This window comes from Ammospiza caudacuta, chromosome 16 (genome assembly GCF_027887145.1).
Source record: "Ammospiza caudacuta isolate bAmmCau1 chromosome 16, bAmmCau1.pri, whole genome shotgun sequence".
In the NCBI taxonomy this organism is placed as follows: domain Eukaryota; kingdom Metazoa; phylum Chordata; class Aves; order Passeriformes; family Passerellidae; genus Ammospiza; species Ammospiza caudacuta.
The window spans coordinates 16,428,484-16,449,173 of record NC_080608.1 but is presented as its reverse complement, the minus strand read 5'-3'; the positions used below and the strand labels follow the sequence as shown (position 1 = coordinate 16,449,173).

The 20,690-nt window shown below is 47.1% G+C and overlaps 1 protein-coding gene across 1 annotated transcript in view; it reads left to right on the top strand.

Annotated features, from left to right (window-relative positions):
- The window catches only part of ERGIC1 (endoplasmic reticulum-golgi intermediate compartment 1), a 55,307-nt gene extending 35,150 nt beyond the window's left edge, over nucleotides 1-20,157 (top strand). Inside the window, exons 4-10 of the mRNA XM_058815153.1 lie at nucleotides 2,204-2,298; nucleotides 2,938-3,062; nucleotides 5,355-5,459; nucleotides 8,543-8,603; nucleotides 9,634-9,734; nucleotides 12,278-12,400; nucleotides 16,552-20,157. Of these exons, the coding sequence (XP_058671136.1) occupies nucleotides 2,204-2,298; nucleotides 2,938-3,062; nucleotides 5,355-5,459; nucleotides 8,543-8,603; nucleotides 9,634-9,734; nucleotides 12,278-12,400; nucleotides 16,552-16,659 (718 nt within the window). The 3' untranslated portion in view covers nucleotides 16,660-20,157. The remainder of the gene's footprint in view (nucleotides 1-2,203; nucleotides 2,299-2,937; nucleotides 3,063-5,354; nucleotides 5,460-8,542; nucleotides 8,604-9,633; nucleotides 9,735-12,277; nucleotides 12,401-16,551) is intronic.
- The last annotated feature ends 533 nt before the right edge of the window (nucleotides 20,158-20,690 follow it).

Genomic DNA, 20,690 nt, shown 5'->3' with positions numbered 1-20,690 from the left:
CTGGGTGAAGAGGAGGAGGAGGAGGAAGTGGCGGTGAGCCTTGCCCAAGGGACAGGCTGGGAGCCACTGGTCCAGTGACCGGGCTGTGGGACAGGAAACCAGTTTCCTTCTGCAGCTCATGGGCTGTGTGACCTGCACAGGCTGCCCTACTTCCCTGTGCTTCAGTGATCAGCCAGCAGCCAGGTGAGCTCAGCACTTGCCTGCCTATGTCAGAGCTCCCCGTGCTCTGTTCATGCTCTGATTTCTGCCACAGAAATCAGAAATTTCCTTCTCACTCACTCATCACCGAGCGGCTCCTGTGCCTTCGCTGTCAGAGCTGCACGATTCAGGGTTCAGGGTTAGAAATCAGCAAATACAAACTCTTACTGTGCTAGGGCTTTTCTCCAGAGAGCTGGGATGTTGGGCTGAGCTGCTGCACCTGGCTGTGCTCTGCCAGCCCTGCTGTGGATGCTCCTTTAGCCAGGAGCACTGAGCTGGCACTGCTGGGCATCCCTGGGCATCTCAGAGAAGGAGCCGGGGTTTCTGACAGGGGCTGGAGCTGGGAAATGGATGGCAGCACTGAGAGGTGCCTTGCTCTGGGGGATTAGTGCCCATCCAGGCTGGGGCTGCTCCTCCCCAGACCCTATTTGGATATATGACTTAATCCAATCTGCCCAATCTGGCAGTAATGAACACGTAGAGGAGAGAATGCATTCCACCCAGGAGGAGAGGGCTCAGCCAAAAAGCTGCTAACTAGGTCACTGATGAGCAATCTTTCCCCTCCCTCTGTGTCATTTTTATTAATCACTTGAAAAATAGGTTGAGTAATGATTGCAAGCAACTTGTCAAGCCAATTAAAACCAGAGAAAGGTAGGGCTGTGAAGCCGAAGACAAATGCTGTGCTGGTTTTAAATGAGTGTCTGTAAATCCCACTGACCTGTGAGTAATTGCCTCCAAAAACCCTGGCAGAATGTGTGTTTCTCAGCGTGAAGGTTTGTTTCTTCTGCATCCACAGGGCAAACAGTTCATCGTGGCCCACAGATGTATCACCAGAGCAAAATCACTCTGAATCTGTCCTGTAGCTGCCTTACTCTGCTTTGACTCTTAGCATGTGGACTCTCCAGTGGGCCTTGTCAAAGAGTTTAGTGCACTTTGAATGTAAAATAAAAATGCTGCAGAGCACTTACTCGTTTTATTTGATGTAATCTGCCTGAATCTAAGCTCCCGTAGCTTTATAATCTGCCCAGCTGGAAGATAAAGTGTCAAATCTTATTTGTTGAACGGGAAAAAGAGCTTCTAGGTAATGTCACCATCGTCTCACTTCAATGGGGTGAGTCTCCCCAGAGTGGATTCTCCAGGACCATTCAGCAAATGCAGCACTGGGCTTGTTTTGGTTTATTTTTACGTGTCGGATGGATGGTGTGTGCCAACAATAAATATTTATACTCCTGCATTCCTCTGCCTCTCTATCTGTGTTTTGTCTCCTGTGAGATGCGTGCCAGCCCTGTGGGTGCTATGAGACAACATTACTCTTTGGGAGGCTGCTGTAGTGTGTGAGATCCTGCTGTCCAGGATGTTTCTTCCCATCTGTTCCTGGCTCAAATCCCCTTCAATCTTCAATTTTAGTCGCCACTTTTGGTTACCATTCATAGCCTGAAATGTGATATTAAGGGGAAGAATACAAATATGTCCTGCTGCCTTCCTTCTCCTGCTGCTGCTCTGTCAGCTGGGTGGCAATAACAAAAGGCAATTAGTGACACAAATAAGCTTTCCTGGGGGTAGCTGAGAGCAGCCTTTCTCTGGAACTATTTGTGGCACAAATGGAAAAACACATGCTTCCCTCCTGCCTGAAAGGAGCAGCAGCCCAGGGAGGGAGGGGTGGATCAATAACCTGCCATCTCTTCAGCATTAGCTCTTGTTTTGTAGCACCTCTGAAGCCTCAGGGTGGAGAAGGGTACAGGGAGCATAGAACAGAAGTTTTGTTTTTTTATGAGTGCAGAATTTGTTTAAAGCCTCGTGCGCTTGCCAAGAAATCCAATTGAGCCATGGTTTGCCCCCATTCCATCCTGGAGGGCTTTCCCTTCTTTCTGTAACTCTGCTGTAGCCATCACACAATCAAACCTCCTCTTTCCAGTCTCCTTTCCCCCCTCCCCATGCCAGATTTTGGGTTTTCCCTGTGGGAAGCAGCCCTGAGCCTGAGCCCACCTGTGTTTCTGCCCTCCAGAGTTAATGAGCTCTACGTGGATGACCCAGACAAAGACAGCGGAGGGAAAATAGAAGTGAACCTGAACATCAGTTTGCCAAACCTGCACTGTGAATGTGAGTACCCCTTCACTTAGCAGCTTTTCTTTGTGCTTTGAGTAATACTTGAAGTGGGCCCAGGCTGGTACAGTGGCCCTTCCTCTGTAACAGGATGGAAATAAGTAGCTGCAGCCTCTGCCAATACCCCATTGCTTTCTGTTCCAGGCCAGGGCACCTGTTTTCTTGGACCATGTGTTAGTGGCTGATCTCCTTCACTGGCTTCTTTCTGAATCTCATTTCCTTTCTTTTTTTTATTTTATTTATTGTTTAATAGCAACTTTTTTGTGTCTGGGAGCAAGAAACTTCCCAAGCTCCATTTGGAGCTGTGAATGCACCAGCTGGTTGTTGGCTCTTCCCAGGTCACCTGCCTTGTCTGCCTGAAGTTGTTCTGTTTGTGTGATGGGGAGTGCAGGCAGCTGGCAGGACATGGGAGGTGTATCTGTGTCAGATAGGCAGTGTGAAAAGTTTGGTTGCAAAGCTTTTCTGGTATAACAATTTCTGACAAAGAACATTATCACCTCAGTTTAGTCAAATGTCAGGAAAAAAGGTGTGGATTTTTTTCAAGTAAAAGCAATACATGCTTTTCCTATGCAACCTTCTTGTTAGTTATTTTGTTTGATTTTTTTTTAAATTGTCTTTTCACTCCCACCCCTGCAGTGGTTGGACTGGACATCCAGGATGAAATGGGAAGGCATGAAGTGGGTCACATTGACAACTCAATGAAGATCCCTCTCAATAATGGGGATGGCTGCAGGTTTGAGGGCCATTTCAGCATCAACAAGGTGAGTGGCACTGACAGTGACAGTGACAGGGGGTGAGCGTGTGCTGGCTGGAGAAATGATGGCAGGATCCATTTGTGAAAATGAAAATTTGGAAATCTGTCTCTCCTGCCGTGTTGCGTGTGTTTATGACTCTGTCAGAAATTTAAGTCAGTGTGGGGAGAGGAGGCAGCATGGCCAGACCCACAGGGAATGTGTTAGATCAGGGGTTTGCTTCACTCTCCAGAGCAGGTAATGGAGACAGAAGTGCTGAGCAGCTCCGTGCAGCAGCCCCGTGTCCAGGGGATGTGTGAAAACCCCACAGATGCCAAAGGGCTCCTGTGTTTACTACTCACGACTTCTGCACCTCCAAACCCTGACTCAGTGTGGAGAGGTCTCTGGCAGTGGCTGCATCCCAGCTCTGCTTTGTCCTGAGAGCTGCAGAATGGCAGGAATGTTCCCTGGCATTCTGGAGGGTGCCAGGCTCCTGCAGGGATGTTTGGAATACAGCGCGTGGCCCCACGCATGCTTGCTGGGGATGCTCTGCTTCTGGCTCAAGGAATGAAAATCCAGGCCTGGAGGAGGCTCCTCTTTGGGATGGGTGTGTTCAAGATTGAATAATCTTGCTATGTAATGCTGGAGATGACTTGCTGGGGTGGGGGAGGCACTGGTGGGACCCAGAGATGTCCTAAGAAGGGCACACCCTTTATTCACTCCTCTTGGTGTACCACAGGCTACAAAATCCTCCTTCCCTCTTTTCCTCCCAGGTCGTGTTAGAGCACATCTAAAAATAACAGACAGCACCTCTTGCTGATTCTGTGGCATGGAAAGGATGGGGGATTTAAAAAGAGGACTTTTTCCTCATCTCCAAGCCACCAGGATGGCTGGCTGCTGGTAGTCCACCAAACTGGGAAAGGGCTTCTGGAAAGTTCTTGCCCAGCCAATTGCCAGAGCACAGAGCTGAGGTAGCTGGGGGTTTGTGTGCTGGGTGTGGTGTGTCCTGCTCACCAAGGGGGCAGAATGTGGCACTGAGGAGCTTCCTGCACTGCTCATTTGTGTCTCATTTAGTGGCTGGGACAGCTGTCACAGGCAGGGGAGCTGGCCCAGGGCTTGTGGCTCTGGAAGCCCAGATCTCCTGTGTGTGACCTGGCAGTCTGCAGTGCCCTGGCAGGAATGGGACAGGCTGGGAGCTGCAGTGGGACCTGGCCAGCCCTGGGAACTGACCAAGGCTTGCATTTGGGTGTTGCTGTCCCAGCTGCTGAGGGAGGACAGGGTGACAGTGAGATGATGGTTTGTGCTGCTTGCTGCAGGCCCTGACGCCCTGTTTGCTCAGCTTGTTTATGACACTGCTGGTGCCCACACCTGAAAGTGCTCCCAGGAGAGCACTGCTGTTCCTCAGGTCATTAAATCAGCTTTCCTGAAAGCACATGGAAGGGCATGTGGCCTCCCATGGCCCTGCTGGTGAGGTGTGTGTGCAGAGAGCAGCTGGGCAGCAGTTGTATAACCACCCTCCCACTCCTGCCCTGGGCTGTGCCACATTGCTCCTCAGGTTGCTGCATTTCACAACCTTTTCTCAATAGGAAAATATTCTTGCATCCTCCATGTCAGTGATTGAGCTGAATCTGCTGAAGGACTTCAGGGTTAGTGACCTGAAAAGTGAGTGCATGCAGAGTGGTGCCATCAGAGAGACACCAGGGCTCATTTTCTGTCTTGGAACTGAGCCTTTAGGTGAAACTTGTGCTTTTCAGTTCTTTGTATTTCCCTCCATTAAAAAAATTTAAAGGAAGGGGCCTTGCTAGCTTCTGCCAAGGGGAAGATCTAGGTTAGTTTGTATGGGATGCCCACGTGGGTTTGGTGGTGGATTTTCTCTTTGTATAAAACTCATTCCTGCACACAATCTCAGAGGTAAAGTTGCTCATGACTGGTACCAGAAGAGAAATACATCCCCAGCTCCCTGGGCTGCTCTGCAGCAGTGGGCCCCTTTGCAAATGCCAGATGTGGGAGTAAGACATTGAGCAAGAGAGACAGGAATTTTATTTTAATAGGGATGAAAGATGTAGCCTTAAGTGCTGGGGATCCCTGGAGCTGGGAGTGACCCACTCCTCATCCCCTGGTCAGGACCATCAGCAGTGTGGGGTGCCAGACTCTGGGGTGCAGGATTTGGGTGCAGCGGTGTTGGTCAGCTGCAGGAAGGTATCACGGATTCTTCCATCTTCCTGGATGGATCCAGGCATTCCCATGTCACTGCACAGAGCCTGGCAATGCCTTGAGGGGTAAAATGTGAAATCCTGTCTTCCCTGTCGTGGCTAATTTTAGGTCCCTGGTAACTTCCACGTGTCGACGCACAGCGCGACGGCGCAGCCGCAGAACCCCGACATGACTCACGTCATCCACAAGCTCTCATTTGGGGACAAGCTGCAGGTGAGTCCTGAGACTTCCCTGGCTCTAGGGGAATGCAGTGAGAGTGGTTTAATGTTAGACACTTTGGTTTTATGGAAGGCCTGGGTGTCCCTGCAACTCAAGGCTGGAGGAGTTCACAGCTGCCACCAGCTGGGGCAGGAGCAGTGTCCAGTCACAGATCGACTGTGCTGTGTTCTTCTGAAACTCAGAGTGCTTCTGGAAAACTCAGTGGAGAGAGTTAGAAATGAGGGCTTCTGGCTCAGCAAAATCCTGGTTTTAGCATGAGCACAGCAAAGAAACCTTTCTGCCTTTGTGGAGCAGCAGTGATGCACTCAGGGAAGATGTGTGCTGGCTACTGTGCTCACCACAGCAGCAGTCAAGCTCTTTTCCATTCACTTCACTCTGCTTGTATAGCAGACACCTATTAGTCAGATTTGCTCTGTGAAACACAAGTTAGGCTTAGCACTGCCAATTCCCTGCTGGGAAGAAGCTGAATGCATGCACTTGCCCAGTGGATAGAATTTCACCAGGTGCTGCAAGTTATGTAATATTACCTGATTTCTCAATAAGGACAGATTACAGCACTAGCCTACTTCCAAGGAGCTGCCCTCACAGGTGGGAGTTCCACATGTGCACACCCAGCTTGAGACTCATCCTAAACATTGCTTACCCTTAGCCTCTCTGTAATCTTCTTTCCTCAGCACAGACGTCTCATTAGTCTGCTCCTTGTACACCCACTTCCAAAGCCCTTTTTTCATGCTAACAAGTCTAAGCGTTGCTTTGTAGTCTTCTGGTTCTGCTCCCGGCTCCTTTTAGGAATGATCTTGTGTGGGAACCAGGAAATATTAGCGTATAAATAAGCTTGGCTTAATGTCTGTGAAGCACACTGAGATTATGAAAAATAGGGGGTGAGTGGTAATGGGGAGCTGTGCAGCCTGCGTGGGAAATGGGTGCTCTGAGGGAGCATTCCCATTGTTTTATCATGGAGCAGCTGGAGTGTGAATCAGCATGGAGGAGGAGCCTGGAGAGACAAGCAGCAAAGTGCCTTCAGTTCTTGTGGTGAGAAACCTGTCTGGCAAACGTGGAGTTGGCTCCTGGCTGGGGCAAGTTGAGTATTTTCAGAGCTGAGGATGAGTGCTCGTGGTCTGAGGTGCTGCAGGCAAGCAGCAGCTCAGCAGCACAAATTAAAGAAGGATATCTTCACCAAACTGGTGCTACCACGACTCAGCAAGTGTGGGGAGCTTTCAATCTGCCTCGGTGCACCTTTGAATATTTCAGGTTGTCTCCACCTGCTTTGATGTAATAAAAGCTTATATTCCTTACAGAGGGTGAGGAGCTCCTCATTCACTTGTGTCATGTGCTGGGAGTTTGTTCTTTGTGAGATCACTGACTCTGCCACAGTGATCCACTGAGGGACAGGCTGTGTTCTCCAGAAAAACCAGTCTCTCTGAAGCAGAGATTTAAATATCATGTGGCATTGAATGAGCTTTGAGTCTTCATCAGTACTTTGTGCACAATAGTGGCAGACTTCCTGCAGATTTTTCATCCTCATTTAGATGAGATCAGAATAAAAACCTGCAGAATTAAAACTCATGCAGTGAGTTCCTGCATGTCAGGTAACCCAGGAAGGAGAGAGATGAGGAGAGCAGGAGGTGATGCCTTTTTACTGTCAGGGGTGGACAACTCTCCTGACAAGGTTAAAGCCAGGATTATTCAACACCAAAATGTAGAACTCAGTAGAAATTATGATTAAAAATGCATCATCTCCTATTTCCACATCTCTCTCTTTACTGGGTTACCTGATGGCTGGAGGTAGGAACTCATTGGTTTGAATTTTGGTCTTGAGGGGAAAATCCACCAAAATTTTGAAGTGAACCTTAAAGTCTCTGGTGCAGATGTTCTGTAAGAGACTTTTTAGCTGTATCAAGAATGGAGCACCACACTGTTGCCCACTCCAGGGGCTTCTTTTTCTTCTTATGCCTTTTTCAGTGAGTAAAGAATGTAAAGAGTGAAGAGTAAAGAATGAGCACAGGCTGCAGATGTAGTGTGGGAATGGTGGTGGTTGTGTGAAATTCCAGCAGAACAGAAGGCCTTGCAGCAGGATCAGCTGCTGCTTTTGCTCTGCTCCTGCTCCCAGCACCTTCCAGTTGAACTTGCTGGGATTTTGTCTCTCCAGAATTTCCTTTCTGCTGAGCAGAACTGGTTCACTTGCTGCTTCCCCCCTCATCCACTCTGCAGTGCTGGGAACAGGGAAATGTCCATGAGGATGAGACAGACACATGTTGAGAGGGTTTGGGAAGGAGATGGCATTGCCCTGTTGGTGAGGTGAAACTGTCACACCCCTGACCAAATCCTCCCTCCAAACTCTTCTTCCCTGTTGTCTGACTGAAGGTCAGGAATTTCTGGGTTGTGGAGTTCTTTGTCCTTTCTTTGTGCCTTGTGAGCAGCACAACCCCTGACCTGCAGCTGCTGCCGTGGGCTTTTCCCTGCCTGGAGAGATCACACATGGATGATTTTGTTGCTGGAGATCAGACTCCAGGTCACAGCCTGTGCAGGGCATGGAAATGCTGTTATTGTGGGCAAACAGATACTCACAGGTCTGAAACCAGCTGCAGGAAAAGCTGAAGGATGTCAGTGTTGGGATGTGTCCTTCCATCAGCCATCTCCAAGGCTGATGAGTTGTACAGACCCAGCTGCCCTGACACCAGCCACCTTTAGAGGAGAAAACTGCTGAGTTTTAACCCCACTGTGACTCCCATCTCTTTCCCTTTCAGCCTGATAAAATTAATTTCACAGTTACCTCTGCAAAGCTCTTAGGAAATAGCTCACAGTGAAAATTTCACAACTGGCCTCTTCCAACTGCAATTCCTTTAGCTTTGGAGTGGTTTTGGAGTTTCATCTTGTAAGATGTTGTGAAATCAGCTTTTTCACTTGGAGCCAACCACTGTGATGATGGTCACTGAAAAATATTTGGGGTCATCTTTCACTGGGTTGAGGCTTTGTTTTTTGGAAGGGTTGAATCAGGCTGGTTACAGGGTAGGGAAGCAAAGGTCAGGAGTATCAAGTCAGAGCAGAGTTTCTTCATCCTCCCTTTTGCTTTCCAGGTCCATAACGTCCATGGAGCATTCAATGCCTTGGAGGGAGCAGACAAGCTCAGCTCAAACCGTGGGTATTCCTGGGCACTGCAGCTCTCAGCCACCCTCTGCAGGAGGGAAGGCAGGCCATTCATGCAACACTGCTGTATCCAGTTTATTTCATTTGCCTCTTCAGCCAAAATCATCCAGACATTGCTGGCTGACATTTCCATTTCCTCCAGTGCTTAGCCCAGAAGGTCCTTTGCAGTCCTTATGGAGTTTTTTTATCCATATCCTGTTCCTGTAGTGTCCCTCTGCTGCTGTTACTTCCACCAGAACTTTGCCTTGTACTTGTGTTGCAAATTGCCTTGAAATTTCTGCTCTGTGGATGGCAAGAGGGACATTTTCAGCACAAAAAGGAAAATTCAATGCATGCTACAGTTCAGTGTGGAGAGTTGTCTCTCAAACGTTCAGGCTCCTCCAGGACATGAGTCCTGTCCATTCCTTGGAACAAAATTTCTATGGCTGTTCCTGAAGCTATACAGTTGTGGTTTGGGGTTTTTTTACCTCCAGGAGCCAAATGTCATCATGTTACACTTGGCTAGAGGATCCTTCAGAGATGTCATTTAGAATTCTGTTTCAGAACTGTTTTAGAAGACACAAAAATGAGAATGAGCCCTTTAAATAATGAAAAAAAAAAAAAAAGTTAAGCAGCCGTGGGAGAAGGAGGATGAGAAAGCAAGAAAGAAATGGCAGTACACAGGTTGTGATACATCAGGGTTTTTAGTCAAAATTATCTCAGTGGGCTGCAGCCCTAACCTCAGCCAGTTCCTGCTTTAACCAGGCTGTTTGTGTGGTGATGAAAGTGTTACCATTTATAGTTGCAGGCAGTTAGGAAGGTTGGAGTAACCCAAACCTTGGGTGGGTTGTGGTCCTACAGAAGGTGTGGGCGGCTCCTGGTGTCACCCAAGCAGAGCTCTGAGCAAAGGGCACGAACGTGGCATGTGAAGCTTTGTCCCTGAGACGAGGAGGAGGGAGTCACCCTATTTTGTGACTTGTTCTGTGGGCTGGCTCCTTTCTCTCAGTGCTAACGTGTCCTTCCCTTCCTCCCCTGGGCACAGCCCTTGCCTCTCACGACTACATCCTGAAGATCGTGCCCACGGTGTACGAGGACATGGGCGGCAAGCAGCGATACTCCTACCAGTACACCGTGGCCAACAAGGTAAAGCAGCAGCAGCCTCTGCACCCCGGGGGATGCTCAGCCACCCATCCTCCCCTGCTGCTCTGCCCTGTGGGTTTGTAGGTGAGCAGTAGCCTCTGCTGGGGGAAGGAGGAACTGAAGCTGCTCACAGTGGGGCTTTTCCTGCCGCTGCACTTGGCCAGGCTGGGGAGGGTTTGTCCGAGCAGGTGCTGGTGGTGCCTTCATTCCTGTTCTTCCTCCTGGCGTGCTCACCTGTCAGTTTAGCTGATGAGGATTTCTGTAAATTGTGTGGGGGGTGTTTACAGGCTGCAGGAGCTCCTGTTGTGCCTGGCAAGGTGTATCTGAATGGAAACTTTAATCTAGCTGAGCGCATAAAACGTCATTCACGCCTGGTTTTAGCAACTAAACAGTCTCAGTTGTGATGGATGGGTGAGACAAAAAAATCAGCAGAGTTCTTAGCTTTTTACAAATGTTTATTTCAGATATTAAGTCACTGAACTGAAGCAGCAAATATGTGCTGGTTGAGTATTTCACAGTCCCTGCATTATGATAGTGAATTATCACAGAATCCATTAGTTTAGAAAAGATCCAAGATCACCAAATCCTTCCAGTGGCCAATTCCCACTTATCACCCAGCCCAGAGCATGAGTCCACATCCAGCATTTTAATAATTCAATGTATTGAATTGTTTTAAGGAAAAAAAGGACCCTATTTACTTTTTACAATAGAAAACATCTTCCAGTTGTAAATTATTTGCCATTCAGATGCTAAATGAAAGTCCAAAATCTGTTTGTAATGTCTAATTACTTCTAGTTTGCCCTAAGTGATAATTAGGCACACACTCTCCTGGACTAGTTCCCAGTTAATGTTCCTGACTGGTGACTTTTGGGCTTGCTTGTGTGGTGTGTCCCAGGGATTTGGACATCTCCCTCTGTTCAGATTACAGTGTATTTGTTCTGCTTAATGTCACAACTGCTGTTCTGATAAGACTCCTGTGACAGGAGTTCTGAAAGTAATTTGGAAAATAGCAGGAGCTTTTGACACTTCTGTGAGCTTGGCTGAAAACTGGGGCGTTGAGCCAAGCCTGACTCATTAGGGCAGGAGGGCTGGTGGGGAGAAGGGGACAGGAAGGAAAAAATGAGGTCAGTTCTGTCAAAACTGAGGTGCTGAGAAGCACAGCTGTGCTTTCTGCTCGTGGTGCTTCCATCCTTCACTCCACACTGAGCAGTGGGAAAGGGAGATGGGAATCCCCTGGAAGAGTCTGGCACAGAGTGGCTGCTCTGAGGAGAATCTGATGGGTGCAAATTCTGTCTCCTCTGTTTCCTCCCTTCCCACAGTCCCAAAGTGAGCTGCAGAACTCCAGTGAAAGCCTGAAAATGTCATGACGGGGGAATTCTGCTTCTCCTGTCATCATGGGACAAACCACCTAAAAATAGGGAAATTTGGGATTTATTTAAGATGATTGAAGATAAATACTGCCTCACCAGCACACAGAGAGCAAAATTAATTTTTTTTTTTTGTGTGTCGTGCTCACAAGAATCCTGTTGCTTGTTCTTTTTTTTTTTTTTTGTTTTTCTGTAGTACTTGAGGCTGTCTTTGCCTGTTTGTGAAGGAGAATTGCACAGGAGAGGAGATGTGAGCTGGTACCTTGTCCCAGGGCTGAGGGAGGGAAGAGCAGTCTGTGCCACCCTGGGCTCTCCTTGGACTCTGGGTCCCAGCCTGCTTTCCTGGGATTTTCCTTCACCCTGTGAATGTCTGAAAACTGATTCCTATCTCCACTGACAGCACAGGCAAAATATTATCTCAGGAAGATGTAGCTTTAGTTACCAATTTAGTGCTGGTACTGGGCAGTGTGTCCTGCTGGGTGCTGTCCTGTGGCTGTGACAGGACTTGTTAGGAAACAAATGGATTAAAGGAGCGTGGCACTGCAGATGTGGAAGGTGTCTCTCCCAAAGCAATCTGGGATATTTTTTGAACCCTTGCTAATATTTTTCTGTGTACAGTTTCATCCTGGCTTTCAGCAGGAGTTTTAAATGTGCCTTGAACATGGTTCCACATGATTGACACTAAGAGGGCAAAGCATTCCCATTGCCAAAGGAATGCAAGGACAAGGAAGGATTTTCAGGCTCTTACAAACTAAATTCCATCTGTTTGGTGAATTATTTATGTACAAAATATAGACATACATGTGATCTACAGAACTAAAACTTCACCTGCAGCCAGGCTGTTTGTATTGAAATAGAGTAGATTTAGGATGGAGAATCAGTGACAGCCTTTCTGTTTAGTCCTGTAACTCTGAATGAAGGTGAGAGTAATCACCATCACTCTGTCCCCTCAGCTCTTTCATTATCAGCCTGGAAGGAGATTGTTTTCCTTTCTGATAAGGATGGGAGGTGAGCACTCACACAGGAATTCACTGTTTGCTTCTTTCCATCTGGTCACTGCTATAAAACACTGGGGTGAAGGCCAAACCCACGGGGGCAGTTTTCTGGCAGACACTCTCTGGAATGGGTTTACTTACATTTTGTGCCATTTTCTCCTTTTTTTGCCCTGTTTTTCCCCAGGAATACGTGGCCTACAGCCACACGGGCCGCATCATCCCGGCCATCTGGTTCCGCTACGACCTGAGCCCCATCACAGTGAAGTACACAGAGAGGAGGCAGCCTCTGTACAGGTTTATCACATCGGTGAGTCACCCCAGCCTCTCCTTCTCCCTTCCTCTGCCGGCCTTTCCTGGCCCTCCTGAGCCTCTCTGGCCCACAGGAATTGAGTTTCTGCCTCAGGGTGTTGTGATGTGGGGATACAGCAGCACATCACTGGGTGCTGCTGGACTGGGAGGTCAGTCCAGTGCTCTGGTGTAATAGCTGGGCACAAAAAGAAGGGAAATTAACCCATTCCAGAAGGGCCAGGCTCTGTCCAGGCAGGATGGGCTCTCTTGGAGCATGTCAGAAGCTTGGAAGTAAAGCTGAAAACTGCAATAAACTGCTCAGTAATGATGAGATCAAAGGTGCAGAGAATCTAGAGTGGTTTGAATTCAAAGAACCTTAAACCTCATCCCATCCCACCCCCTGCCATGGCAGGGACATCTTCCACTGTCCCAGGCTGCTCCAAACCCTGTCCAGCCTGGCCTGGGACACTTTGAGGGATCCAGGGGCAGCCACAGCTGCTCTGGGCACCCCCACCCTTTTCCTCCCAAAGTCACCCTGGTCTCTCCAGAGGGTTTTCCTTTGTCCCAGTGAGGGAAGGAGAACTGTTAGATGACACAGAGCTGCCTGTCCTTGCTATCTCCTGGTATTTGGGTGATTTTTGCAGTAAATAGGAAGAAAACTGGCACTGAAGATTTTATCAGCAGCCACTTCTCTCCTCTCCTACAAGACATTGATTTTTATTTTTTTTTTACACTAAGTTTTATTCAGTGCTGCTGCTTGGCTTAATAAGGAGTGCCAGTTCCAGGTACTTACTCCTGAGCAGAAGTGGAAAAGAGCTGCATTATCAGATTCCAGAGGTGTTTTCCTGACAAGTTACATTTGGATGTGTCCAGAGAGCATCCTGCAGTCCTGATCTCAGCATCCAGAACAAAGCTGTGCTGGCCAAACTGCTCATTAGGGCAAAGAGCTATTTAAAGATCCTCCAGAACTTTAAAAAAAAAAGTGTCTTCAGGGAGTTGGCTTAAAATTGGAGCTGCAGTGAGCTGTGCCAGTGAGGCATGGTGGAATGTGAAGCACTTGATAAATTGGCTGCAGTGAAGACCTCAAATTCTGATTTTTAAACTGTTTGACTGTTTTAATTGGAATTCACATAAACAGTGTGGTGGAGTTGCACTTCAAGATTTTGATTTTGCAACTTTTGATAAACAGCAAGTTCCCTTCACTGAACTTTAGACAGTGAATGGAATACACAAATAACCAGATAAGGGGGCTTGAAGTAAAACCTAAATGTCATGGTGAAAGACTTTCTCTTCTTAGCACATCCACTTGGCTTCAAAAAATAATCCTAAAAAAGGTCAAACATCAGCATTTCGTGACTTGGCATCTCATTCTGCCTCTGCTTCTTTCCCTAAAATTGTGATCCCAGAAGTTTCTTACACATCATATTGAGGGTGAGGGTGTGGAGGTGTTTTCATGGGAAATGATTTGATAGCTGGGATTATTCTTTAATTTGATTGTCAGCATTGATTCACTGCTGATCTGCCACTGTATGCCTGTAAAAAGCACCTTTTTTGAATGGTATCTTGCTCCTGAGGATAAGCCTGAGGAGCACAGTCATGTGTCTGACATTGCCTTTGTGTCACCTTGCTGGCAGCCCTGCCTCCTCCTGTGCACCCACCGGTGTTTTCCTTTAGCCTGCATCCCCCTCTGCTGTGATCCCTTCTGTTCAGGGTGCAGGGAAGGGGCTCAGGGTGCATTCCTCATGTCCAGAGAGCTCTCGCTGCTGGGATTATTCCCCTTCTGTGTCTCCTTCTGTCGCAGACATCTTTTATGAAAAATCCTTTCCTTAGGATTTTTCCTCCTGAGAATCTGAGAGGCCTCAGGAACAAAATGTAAACATTGATTATCTGCTGCTGTGGAATGCAACAGGTGCATCTGGGATTGGTCTCATGTGGTTGTTTCTAATTATTGGCCAATCACAGTCAGCTGGCTAAGACTCTGTCTGAGACAGAAGCTTTTATCATTCTTTCTGATTCTATTCTTAGCTTAGCCAGCCTTCTGATGAAACCTTTTCTTCTATTCTTTTAGTATAGTTTAAATATAATATATATCATAAAATAATAAATCAGCCTTCTGAAACATGGAGTCAGATGCTCATCTCTTCCCTCATCCAAGAACCCCTGTGAACACCTCACATCCTTCCCTTCATCCTTTCATGGCTGGGCCTGACCCCACAGACCTCATGGAGCTGGGGGCAGATCCCTGCCAATAACTCATCCCATTAAACCCAGAGAAGTTCCTGATCCCTGCCTGTACGTGTCAGAGCTGTGCTGATCCAGGAACATTTGGTGCAGCTCCTGTGCTGACCTGGAGCCCAGCGCTGCTCACAAGCCCTCCAAGCCCTTTTTTCGTCACCAGTTCTCAGAGCTGTGTGTGCAGGAGGCCCCGGTGCCAGGTGTGTGTGACTCATCCCCACTCAGCACTACACAGCTCTGCAGATGAATTTATTTTTATTTATTTTTTCTATTCCCCAGCCCCTTGTGCTGCTGCACTGAAGTCAGATTTTCCTGCCTGTGATGCAGGATCTGCGTGTTGGACGGGGTTTGTGTTTGTGCTGTGCCATCTCCCGTCAGCTGGGCTGCTCTGATGAAATAACCCAGCTCCACGGTGGGCATTGCCCTGGGGAGTCGCCCTGTGCCACACCTGAGGCACAGCAGGGAGGGGGTACAGCACTAGGAGCTGGATTGTCCCCTAAAAACCCTGACTTTGCCTCGGGCTGGTGCTCTGGTTTTAGCAGCCTGGATCTGCTGGAATGCTGAGTGTCCTGCAAAAAGCCCCATTTCTGCAGCTCCTTGTTTCACTGAGCTCACTGAATGTTCAAATCTGGGTAATAAATGCACATGGCAAGGAGCTGTAGCTCTCAGTGCCTTTGCTCACCCTTGATGAGCTGTTTGTTCCTTCCCCTCAGCGCTGCTGCTGCTGCTCCTACGTTGGTTTTTGTCTCTGACTTTGCCCATGGGGAGCTGTGTGGGAGCAGAGACGTGGCAGGCTGTGTGTAGTGTGGCACCAGTTCCCTCCTGGGCCTGCTGTGTTGCACTTTTATAACGTTTATCATGAAATTATTTCAGTTGGAAAAGACTTCCAAGGCCATCAAGTCTCAGCTGTGCCCAATGCCCACCTTGTCCCCAGCCCACAGCACTGAGTGCCACCTCCAGGGATGGGGATCCAACCCTCCCTGGGCAGTGCCAGTGCCTGAGCAAAAAAAAAACTTGGTTTTTATGTTGTGTAGGATGAGGTGGTTCTGAAAATAAAAATGGAGTTGTGAGAAGGGGAACAAGATATGGAGCTTATCTCCTGACAGGGGCCTGCCTGGGAAAAAGGGGGATTTGCTATGAGCTAGGAGCTGAAGGAGAGTGCAATCCCAAACCAGTGAGCCATTGTGGCAAGGAAATATTTTGTATTGTTGGTCTTCTTCAGCCTAAATGTCTGTGATTCTGTTTCCACAAAGACTCTGGTTTGACAGAATACACAGAATATTTCTGTGTTTTTATAGTGCTTGAGAAGTGAAGTAAGCTGTTAATGCTAATCAGGAGATTAATTTTTTCCATCATTCTGTTCTTGGAAGTAATTCTGTGTTTTAATTTGACCCAAGATCCACGTCTTGTGTGGAAAACTCTGTCACACAAAGAGTTAAGCTGGCTGCTGTGAGCAGCCCTTGTCATGGAAAGTGTTAGGCAGGGCTGTGGTGTCACTGGCAGCTGGGTTTCTCTGTTACTCACTGCCCTTCACGTGCTATTTCAGAGCCTTCTGCCTGTTGGCAAATTATCTTGTGAAATGGGAAAAAGACTACAAGACTGTGGTGTTTATAACAGAAAACAGTATAGGAAGATGTGAGCAACACAGAGCTCCTAGAAATCTGAGTTAGGTGGAGTTCAGCCCTTACAGGAACACTGTTTGTGCTGTGGGAGCTGGGATTTGTGATGGTCAGGCTGTGAGGAGTTCAGCACTCATTTATTCCACTGCAGGGAATGGTTTTTGTGAATGATCCTCATGGAATTCCATCCCCAGCGCTGTCACCCACTCCTTGCTGTGCTTCCAGCAGACAGCCCAGCAGCAGGACCCCTCCTGCTCAAGCTGTGTGAAAGTTCCCCTCGTTGTTGACAAAAGTGTTTGTCTGTCTGTAATTGCAGATATGTGCCATCATTGGAGGAACATTTACTGTAGCTGGGATCCTGGACTCCTGCATTTTCACAGCATCAGAGGCCTGGAAGAAGATCCAGCTGGGCAAAATGCAGTAGCAGTGAAACTCTACCCTCGACTCCAAGGACAGGAGCAAAGATTGACAAATCTACCACTACCTGTTTTTGTCTTTATTTTCTATTTGATTGAATCAGTATGTTTTTCTCTAATCAGGCTGGTCAGCGAAGACATCTTCAACAAATCAAAGAAATCTCCATGCATTTCAGAGCTCTGAGAGGGAAAAATCAGTGGAATCAGGGTGTGGATTCCCTCCCCCCAGAGAGAGAGGTTGAAATGCCATTTGAGATCCAAGTGAGGATGGCAGTCTGTGCTCTGGGAGGTTCCTGTGGCAGTGTACAAACTAGGGAGTAGATGGCAAAGAGCTGAACTGTCTTGTGGCACTTTTTGGAGTTCTGTTGGATTTGCATGATCAGACAATCGACTTTTGTATAGGGCAAAATTACACATGAGGAAGAAATTCCACCCGTGGTGCCAAAAAGGTGATGTATCTGTTGGTGAGGAGTGGAAAGTGTTAGTCCCCACAGCAAACCTAAGAGACAGAGGGCAGAAATAACACCAAGAAATGTTTTGTGCTTCTGTTGAAAGCTCAGTTGTTCAGATACAACCTTCCTAACCAAGTGAAAAAAGAACAGGAAGCCTTCCCCAGCTACCTTTTCCTAGGTGATCTGTGATCCCAGCAGTGGAGGGCATTTCTTTTACTCTGGATGTAAAAGTGGTTTCATTCCTTCCCACTAACTGAATATCCAGTCTTGTGTTTACAGGTGGCATGAAGTAAAAACCAAACTGAGCAACACAGTTTTATGTGGCCTTTGCTTTGAAAGGGAATAGTTGTCTTTACAGCGTTAGCTTTTCTTTCTTCTGTTTCAAACCCAAAAGTCTGGATTCTGCACTTCTGCTTTATTATTGTTTTTTTTTTGTTTTTTGTTTTTTTTTTTTTTTTTTTGAAAAGAGGTTTTATATTCTCTGTGCTCAGAAAAACGGTGCAGCCCTCTGGGTGGATGAGCACAGCTTCCTCTCTTGCTTTGTGTGTGTGTATTCAATACACCTGTCAAACACAGGAATTCTGACTTTGCAGGATTTAAGGTGCCTCCCTTTTCCTTTAAAACTCAGCCAGGCATCTTTCCTGATGCTCTCCCACAGGTACCCAGGGCAGCATTCCCACAGGCTGACCCTTGCTGGGGGTTCTGTTTGATCCCCTCAAAAGATTCCTGAGCTTCCCTGTCCTTTCCTTCAAGCCTTGTCTTCTGGAGCCTCCAAAACACAGAGCTGTGAGGGGAAAACTCCTGCCAGGGGTGTCCTGCATGTCATTTGGTCTCAAAAACGACAGCAGATGCCCAGCAGTGCATTTTCCAGAGCCTCATCAGAGTTCCTTGAGTAGTGACAGTCTCTGCATGCCTTGTGAATGTCTGAGCTGAGGATACACAAATTTTAAGTCTTTCAGGATGGATTAAACAATAATAATCATAAAATGAGAATCTTGAACTCAGTGCTGTAAATTGTAAGATGGGTGCAGGGTTTCTCTTGGATGATATCCATTGCCTTTTCCTGGAGGCAAAATATCCAAACTTTATGCTGTGATGATATGAATTGTTGAATATTCAGTGTTATTGTTAGAGTCAGATGTATTTCAGAAGAATTCCTGATTGTTGAAATTGTCTCCTTGCTTTGGAGCAGGGAAGGTGCAGCCAGTTTTATCCACCCACCAAAAAGCAGCAGCCAGCCCCTCTCCCCCTGCCATGCCATGCCCTGCAGTCACTTCAGACACCATTGGAATTTTTCCCTGTCCTTCTCTGGACTGATTGCTCTTGCTTTAGGTGCAAACTGGATTGTGGAACTTCCTGTACCCGTTCATGTATGGGTAGATTTTTTTTTACTTTTTATTTTCCCCCCCCATTTACAAAAATGAACTTTTTCGGTGAGATGCTTGTGTTCACTTGGGGTGTGTGTGTCCCTGTGCCTGTGAGTGGGACCCCCTGGATGTGGGATTTTCCATGGCAATTGCTTCTCCTGCTGGCTGAAGGATTTCCTCTAAGTGACCAGCTGAAACTCACAGCTAAAATATCCTCATTTTTCCTTTTGGATTTGGTCAGTCTTTGCTGACAGCTTGGGAACAGTGGATTACAACAATGAGATTTTTAATATTTTAGCATCTTCCTTACACTGAGATTTAATTAGTACATCCTTCTCCTGAGCTGGGCAAGGGGAGATCTTTGCAGTACAGTTCATTTTCTGGAATTTCTCCTCTGGTACAATTTCTTTGTCACAAACAAAGGTGGTTGCAGATTCTTTGTGTCTCCTGGTGTGTTATTCCCATCCTTCTCCCCATTCCCTGTCTGTGTTAAACTGCCTCCTGTGCAGTCCAGGCCAGTTCTCTAAACCAGACCAGTGAAATTTGTTTGTTTGGGTTTTTTTTTTATCGGAAGTAACACACTTCAGCGTGCCTGCTCTCTCTGCCAAAACATCCCCTGCAATAAGGTAATAAATCACTTTTTTTTTTTTTTTTGCAAAATGTGGAAACCAAATTGTCCTGAAGTTGTGGCGGGAGGAACATCTGTACCTGGGTGTTCTTAACCAGGTCTGAGCCTTTGGGAGCTGCCAGGCCAAGGCTGCTGGGGTTTGTGGTGAGCTCGTCCTGCAGGGTCACACCGTGGTACTGCTCCGTGTGTTTGCAGCAGAATCTGCTCCTCATCTCCCCCGGTGTGAAAGCAAGGCAGTCACTGTCTCTGCACCCAGGAGGTCTCACTTTTATTCTGAATTTTCTGAAGAGAAAATGAGCTTAGTTGTGCTTTTAAACATCCTTACAAACATAAGAATTTCCAGTCAGAGCAGAAGGAAGCCCTCAGTTGTAGGGCTCTGATTTTGCCCTTTCCAGTCAGTGTTTTCATAGAAGAATTTGGGTTTCCAAAAAAGACATCCCTGTAGATAATATTTGAAACTCCCACTTTAAATTATTCCCTGTAACTGCAGACTCCACCCTTTGGTGAGAACTTGAGGCATAGGATGCTTTGCAATGGTGGAGTTAAAAACTTCCAGCACTAGGGAAAGTTATTAGTGTATTCTAGGCAGTATCTGGATTGCTGAAGAGTATTTTAAAAATAAAATAAAATGGAAATGGGGTACAAAACCCCAGGAGAGATGAGTCTGTGAATGTTTGATCTGATCTCTCAAATCCTTGCATTTGTGTGCGCTGTAAAAAATGAGATCTGCAGTGCAGGTGGCCCTGTGTGCCACCAGCTCCTGAATATTCCTCATTTATTGTTCCTTCTCTGCTGGGGCTGGGAATGGCTGTGATGTCTCTGCTTTCCAGGAGCTGTGTGAATTTGCAGATTGGGGGTGTCAGTTTGGGGTTTGTCCCTGCAATGTGGGAGAGGGGCAGGGAGGAGGAGCAGCCCTGCCGTGTCTGGTACAGCAATGCTTAAAGCACAAGTCTTTTACATTTCTACCATGGAGACTGTTAAGGAGTTCTGGCATTTGTCTTTTTAATTTGCAACCTTATGTTAATAAACTATTAGCCTTTTTAGTTCCATAATTAAAAATAAAACTCTTACGTGTTTTGATTGGCTTCTTGTCGCACTCCTGTTGCAAAATCAATCCAAAGGACCTTTTTTTCTTTTGTTTTTAATTATGATTTCAGCGAGCTGAGCGTTATCACACAATGAAATCACTGGGAGCCAGGTCACTGTGGTGAAAGTTAGCACGAGGCTCTTTTGTAATCAGCCCTGAGTCATGTCTGGACATTCAGTGCTCGGTTTTGTACAGTACCAAGTGTCCCAACCTCCCTTTTTTTAAGGAAAGGTGAAGAATGGACTGTGCTTGGGGCTTGCTGGGTTTGGTATGTGAAATAACCCAATTTTTGTCCCCTCCCCTCCTTTAATGTCCACTTAGTCTTGCTTCATAACTATTTAGAAGTAAATGAGGCAATTTGTAAAGATGGAACAGTAACGGGTTACAGCACAGTGAGTTTGGGCTCAGGGTATCTGCACCATCTTGAGAAACCAATTCCCTTTATGTTGGGAAGATCATTGTGGAGGAACAGATCCTGCCTGTTCCAATGACTGGAACTCACATT